Here is a 6777-nt window from a genome sequence, read left to right as displayed (position 1 = left end):
AGAACAAAGCAAACGGAAGAAGAAACAAAGCAAACGGAAGAAGAAAGAAAGAAAGCGCAGTAAAACACAGTCTGAAGACGTTAATTTAAAGAAATTTACACAAGGGCAAAATCGTCATTACGTACGCATTAAAAAAAAAAATAACTTCCGGAAGAAGCTTCTTCCGGAAGACACTGGAATTCTTCCGGAAGAAGCTTCTTCCGGAAACATTCCGGATGACGTTCTTCCGGAAGTTGTCTGTGAGTTTTTCCGGAAGACACAAATTATTCTTCCGGAAGAAGGTTCTTCCGGAAACTTTCCGGAAAAAGTATTTCCGGAAACTTTCTGGAAGAACCTTCTTCCGGAAGAATAATTGCTGAAGGGCAGTTTCGCCACTTCACTGTTTGCTGGGTGCCCCAGCAATAATGCTGGGTGCACGTAGCAACTCCCTGGATCACTGGGTAGAGGAAAGATAATAAGATATTTTTTTAATAATTTTTTCAACATTGAATAAATTTCGTGTAAAGAAATAGTTGAATTCGTTCTTATGAGATTTTGTTTTATATATTTTAAAAATAGATGTGGGGGGATTTAAAAGAAAAATAGTAACAACTTTGAAAAAAAAAAAAAAGAGTTAGGATGGAGTTGAAATGTATTTGAAGACATCATGGCATATTCACAATCTTTATTTAAAATTTTTGAATTTTTAACACAACTGAACTGTCACAACATAACAAAAATTGAAATTCTGTTTGATTTTTATATTGGTAGCTACGTACGGGTCACATCCATCAACACCAGGTGCTTTTCTTCCCTAACTTTAGCACCTAGGGTCATGGAAGCATGAATCAAACAAACCAATCCACTCAAGTAGACATGAAAGTTAACAGTAGAAGAATTAGGTTAAATTGACTAAGTCATTAATATAGTTTATTTATGCATTTTTTATTTTATCGAATGTTTTCTATATAGTTTTATCTTTGATTTTGGGCCACTGAATTGTCTTATCAATGAACTTATTGAATAAAAATACATATATAAATAATCCATTTTAAAAATTTCTATTGATCAACGGAAAATCAAAGAACTCTCATCTCATATCACGCTTAGGTCTAGGAACATTTTTAGAAGACACGAGTACTTGGGATTTTTCTTTATTTTTACCATAGATACAAGGCCTTGAGGCAGAAGGTGTTGGTCACATCTCTCATGAGATGCTTTGATTACGAAAACCAAGCAATTAGGTAGCAAAGAAAAGGATCGTTAGAAATGACACTGGTCATTCCTCAAAATTTTAATTCACATCCAATCATTCTCGATCGTTAACCTTCTCTAGCTTCAATGAGGTGTCAGCGTTTCCATATATAAAACAAAAACATAAAGAAATAAAGACATCTATATTTGTAAACCTTTTTAATTTGCTGAATTCAAATAAGTATTGTATGATATAATTAAGCATATTTCGACACTATTTTCAAATTTCAATTAAATGAAACAAAAAAATGGGTTCACCAAACTACCATGCGCTGATATACATATAACTTTGGACAACTAAATCTGAAGATTTTCTTTTATATATATATATATATATATCATGTCAAGCTTGGTTAATTTTGTTTAAGATTTTAACTTTGTGTCTTTTAAATGAAAAAATAACAATAATCCTACTGCTTACTTTAAAAGAAATTAAGAAGAAAAGAAAAAAAGAGAGACAATGTAAAGAAACATGATTTTCTCCTATTTTATTCAGGAGATAAAATAGAAAGAGAAAGAAAAGAAGGATTAAATTGCTAGATTAAAAAAAATTATCTCTATACCAATAAGCAAATTTTTTTTTGGTAAAAATAATGATATCTAGACAATCTTATTTAAACATGTAGAAGTATTATGGAACAAAAAAAATTATTTATTTAAACTCATAAAAGTAGGTTACGATTTCTAAAATTATTCATATAAATTTTATATTCAAACTAATAATGTATACTCTCCCACAAAATCTTTAATTAAATAAGCACTCTATCAAACTAACAATCATTTTAATATTTTCATTCTACTTTTTTCCACCACATGGATTCCTCTTGATGTAAACGATTAAATTATCACATTTTTATATTTAGAAACTAAATTTATATTTTATATTTTTTAGGAAAGAATTTATTTATCTATTTACATAAAGAAAAAATGAGCAAGATCCTTGGGTAAGATTTGTAGAGTATTCCTGAAGCGGAGCGGTGCGGTGTCTTGTTTCTGCGAACCATCTCTTTCTCTTCCTTCCAAGTTGCCACCGAGCGCTGAGCCACTTCGGTTTTTTCACTGTTGTTTTAGTATCCAATTCCAAATGAATACCCAATACGTCAAGCAACTGCTCCGTAATTTCTGTAAGTTCACTTTTTTCTTTCTTTCTTTCTCTTCTTTTCTCCCGTTATGATTATAGTATATTCATTCTAATGATGCATTCGATACATTGCATCCTCAGTAAAAACCTTTTTTTTTCTTTATTATTTATTTGCCCACCATGTGTTTGTGCTTTTGCCACCACTGAGAATAGCGTGTTCCAATTCTAGACTAGGATTTTCTTTTAAATTATTATTATGGGAGAATTAGAGGAATAGCTTTTCATATGGTCATTGGTCATCATAGAATACCTTTTTTCTTTTTTCTAAAAATAAATTTGCGTAAGAGAGTGAGCTTATCACTCATGCTGAACTTGGGGAAGCCCACAGAAGGCTTCTCGGGAAAGGAGAAGGGGAAAGAAGATGGGTCCCTAGTTTCTATTGCCTAGTACTTAAGTTTCATTTTTTTTTTTTTTTGTTAATACAATTTTCTTGCTAGGAAATAGTATCAAAATATTTTCATCTATTACTTTTAAATTTTAATTGAATGTGCAGATTCTACCAAATTTTTTCTCAACAGAGAAAAACCACATTGGAACTATATGCATAGGGTTTTTAACCAGCTTCAATTGCAAAGGTCAAGAGCAGACAAGGTAGAAGATAAGCTAAAAGAAGAGCAAGAAACACAACAGATTTCTTTCAAATCTGAAGTGAAGAAGGCGGATGGAAATGATGGGATTAGCAAATACTCTTCTGATGATGAAGATTCCTTGGATAGTAAGTGGAAGTTGGAGCTGGCTTGGCTTACAAAAGCACTTGAACCAGCTCTGCAATTTTGTAGGTGGGCTTTGCCAACAGGTCTGTTAAGTGTTATGTCATTGTGTCATAACATGTTTCATTTGATGAAGTAAGATAGTTAGAATGGCTATAAATTGCAAGTACCTTCCTATAAAATCATCTGTTATAAATAAGTTATAAGTGATAGATGACTCGGCTATATTATAGAAGGGTGACCCAGTGCATGAGGCTTCTTCCTGGTGGGATCTAGGGAGGTTAGATGTACACAGCCTTACCCCTGCAAGTGGAGAGATTGCTTCCTAGATTTGAACTTGTGACCTCCTTGGTCACAAGACAACAACGTTACTATTGTTCCAAGGCTTGCCCTCACGACTCAATAACATTATATGACAATCTATTTATATCATTAGCATATGTTTTTCCTGTGCTCCATAAACACTACTTGATCATATAATAATCCAATTTGCTTTACAATGAAACCAGGCTGATTTCTTTTTCCATGTTATGCAGGAAATGGAATTGGAAACAAACCCCCACCAAGCAATCGATCCCTTACGGAAATAATTGCCTGCATCCAACGAAGCAAGATTGGAATCCAGGATTGGAGCTTGAGTGACCTTACAATTGGCTTGTATCTGATCTATCTTCGTCAAGCTTCTACACATCCATTTGAAGATATCAAAGGCATTCAGATATTGTCAGAATCCATTGTAACTTCTGAAACTGCATTTTAGAGGCAGAAGGCATTTGAATGTTCATGTGATATTGTGATCTTTTACTATTAATGTTAGCATATCACTACAAATAATTTTGGTCTAGTTCATGCTTGATTCTTATTAATATATCTTAATGAATTTCAGGTTCAAGATCTCATATATCATATTGAGTTGGCTAAAGGTGCTTATAGGGATAACCCTTTTAGCCTTTCAAGAAACTGCATGCTACGAGAAAGTAATGTCAAAAAATTTGTTAAATACTCCAGCGTAATGAGGCCTGCATACTATATAGGGGTTGATACCCGTAAAAAGCTTGTAATTTTGGGCATTCGTGGCACACATACTTTTTATGACCTTATAACTGATATTCTTTCCTCAAGTGATGGTGAAGTCACCTATGAAGGCTATTCAACCCACTTTGGCACTGCTGAATCTGCACGTTGGTTTCTCCGTCATGAGATTGAAATAATAAGAAAATGCTTGGAGAAACATGCGGTGGGGATGATCTTACTTCATCTATTTTGCTTTTCGTTTCTTAGTTTATTTATTTTTCTCTTTCATGTCATGAAGTGTAGCCAACTGTTTAACAGGGATTTAAGTTAAGACTTGTGGGTCATTCTCTGGGAGGTGCTATAGCTTCTTTATTGGCAATAATGATCCATAGAAAATCACCAAAGGAGCTGGGTTTTAGCCCTGACATTGTATCTGCTGTTGGATATGGAACTCCACCATGTGTCTCTAGAGAACTTGCTGAAAGCTGCTCTGGCTATGTATCGACAGTTGTGATGCAGGTATGTGATCACATTTGACAAAGTCTTTTTAACAATATTTGATCTGGAAGAAAGTATTATATCTATGATTTCCTGAGATGAGTAATATTCGTTTCCTAAGTTTTGTCTATATTTATCTTTTGTGTTTCCTTATGACTTGCTGCTTTTGGAAATGTACAGGATGATATTATACCTAGATTGAGTGTAGCTTCCCTTACAAGGCTCCGAAATGAAATTGTTCAGACTGATTGGTGAGTGATATTTAACTTATAATCTTGAAGTAAGCGCACACCCCTCTTCTTGTCCATTGATAGGACATGCAAGAAAGCAACCAACTGCATCTCTGCTATAATTTTTTTTCCCTTGTATATGTAATTTTTTTATTAAATATAAGAAATGGGAAAATCATTGTTTTGGAAGTTGGAATTATCTATAAGTGAGATATGTGGATGGTGAATGAGTATTCCAACAGAGAATTTCTACAACACTGTAGATCTTAAATATCTAAAATCTTGTAGGTATCAATGGCTTCAAAAGCTAAATATGCTTTTGGTAGTTATCCAACAAAAGGTTTGATCAAAGTATATGATAATTTCTCCAGGATGAGTGTAATTGAGAAAGAAGACTGGAAAAGTGTTACGGATTTGGTTACAAATGCAAAGCAGTTTGTGTCTTCAGTGCAAGATGTAGCTCGCAGACTTGCTGATTATGCAAATTTCAGGAGAAACAAAAGTTTAGCTGGTAAGCCTTTTTGCTGTACTGGTTCAAAACTTATTGTCTTGGGAAGAGTGGACCTAGCGACTCCATTTCTTCTTTGCCGTCTCTTCTTGGGGAAGTACTTTTCTTACACCTTTTAGTACCTATATTCTGGCAGAATTGCATTTCAACCCCCTCCCATTGGTGAGGAGTTGGCAGTAATTATGTTGAAGAACCAATCAAACTTATTTCTTGTGCTCAAGATAAATTTATGGTGCATGCAGTATTTAAGAAGTGAGAAAGAAGATATTTGATTGTTTAGACATTTGCTTGTAAACAGTTATTTGATAGTATAGACATTGCATTACATTTGCTTGTAAAAAATGAAGTAATTGTAAACTATATTTTTGCTTGTTGATGTTTAATGCTTATTTGTGTTCTTTAATTGCATTTATTGTGTCGTTTGTGTGACATGACTATCAATCAGATGTTTAATGTTTAGGTGTGTGTAAACAGTTGGTACTGCTGATAAGGAGTTGCCAGTTGCCACTGAAGCTCCTCTGCCCTCCAAAGCTGCAAAGGAGAATTCAGGTGTCACGAAAGTTGAGGGAACTAAACCTGCAGTGATCGAGGAGTTATTTATACCTGGGACTGTTTACTATCTTAAGAGGAACCTGGCATCCCAAAATGTTGGAAAGGATTTTTTCACCCTTTACAAAAGGGAGCCTGGTGAGCATTTCCAAAAGGTAATCTTTTCGGGGAATTTTATCACAGACCACAGATGTGATAGCCATTATTATGCTTTGAGAGATGTCCTTAAAGGTTTGCCATGGTGTGGAAAGGAAGGTATATTTAAATAGAAAATGTTAATTATTTTAATTTAATTTTTCCATATCATTTTATTGTAATAAAACTGTACATTGTGTAACTAATTTTCTGTGCTTTGGGGGTGCCTTACAGTTCTTTAGTCTGTGCGGAGGTGTTAACAATAGCACAGTAGATTAGAAGTTTGGCAATTTTGGCTAAATACATTAAAAATTGTGGATAGTTTGGTTATATCCTAAAAAAAGAAAATGCTGATTTAGTCCTGTAGCAAATAATATTCGATCATTGTTTCCTTAAGGACTGTCATGCTGTAGTTCATGTTTTTGAAGAGGTGTCTTTGAATTTCTTCATCCCTGTCTTGTCTAGTTTCGTGTATTGAGTATTTCAGTTACTTTTCATTCGCACTAAACCATTTATAATCTTAAAAATCAAGAGTCAAATTTCAACTTATACAGTATATAATAAATAATAGCTCAGACATTATATAATAAATAATAGCTCAGAGCAAATGAGAAGAAAAAATTCCAACCTAGAATTTTAGGAAATCTTTTTTGCGTCTATACATTACACGTTTTCAGTGAAATGCATCAGCCGGTGGGATATTTGAGATTAATGATACAAAATTATAGCAAAAATAATGAGATATTTCTCATTGATACA

General features: G+C 33.6%; 1 protein-coding gene across 3 annotated transcripts; it reads left to right on the top strand.

Moving 5' to 3' along the window:
• Nucleotides 1-2141: 2141 nt before the first annotated feature.
• Nucleotides 2142-6465, top strand: LOC100777216 (uncharacterized). 3 transcript variants are annotated; one of them, XM_006588613.4, is made up of 8 exons: nucleotides 2142-2357; nucleotides 2868-3170; nucleotides 3621-3820; nucleotides 3971-4321; nucleotides 4417-4617; nucleotides 4777-4847; nucleotides 5198-5337; nucleotides 5795-6465. In XM_006588613.4, exons 1-8 carry the CDS (start codon nucleotides 2318-2320, stop codon nucleotides 5917-5919), a joined length of 1431 nt encoding a protein of 476 aa, XP_006588676.1. In that variant the 5' UTR covers nucleotides 2142-2317; the 3' UTR covers nucleotides 5920-6465. The 3 variants fall into 3 exon arrangements, with proteins under 3 accessions (XP_006588676.1, XP_006588675.1, XP_006588677.1); XM_006588612.4 differs by having other exon boundaries at nucleotides 2148-2357; nucleotides 5809-6465; XM_006588614.4 differs by lacking the exon at nucleotides 2142-2357 and having other exon boundaries at nucleotides 2378-3153; nucleotides 5809-6465.
• Nucleotides 6466-6777: the final 312 nt, after the last annotated feature.

The sequence above is a fragment of the Glycine max genome, chromosome 10 (genome assembly GCF_000004515.6).
Source record: "Glycine max cultivar Williams 82 chromosome 10, Glycine_max_v4.0, whole genome shotgun sequence".
Taxonomy (NCBI): domain Eukaryota; kingdom Viridiplantae; phylum Streptophyta; class Magnoliopsida; order Fabales; family Fabaceae; genus Glycine; species Glycine max.
Note: the sequence above shows the minus strand (reverse complement) of the source record. Positions and strands in the feature narration are given on the sequence as shown.

Bases quoted from the DNA above. Each gene is read 5' to 3' on its own strand.
- LOC100777216 (XM_006588612.4), top strand. From the start codon at position 2,318: ATGAATACCCAATACGTCAAGCAACTGCTCCGTAATTTCT. The intron at 2,358-2,867 runs GTAAGTTCACTT...TTGAATGTGCAG, and splicing joins GCAACTGCTCCGTAATTTCT to ATTCTACCAAATTTTTTCTC. The intron at 3,171-3,620 runs GTCTGTTAAGTG...CATGTTATGCAG, and splicing joins TAGGTGGGCTTTGCCAACAG to GAAATGGAATTGGAAACAAA.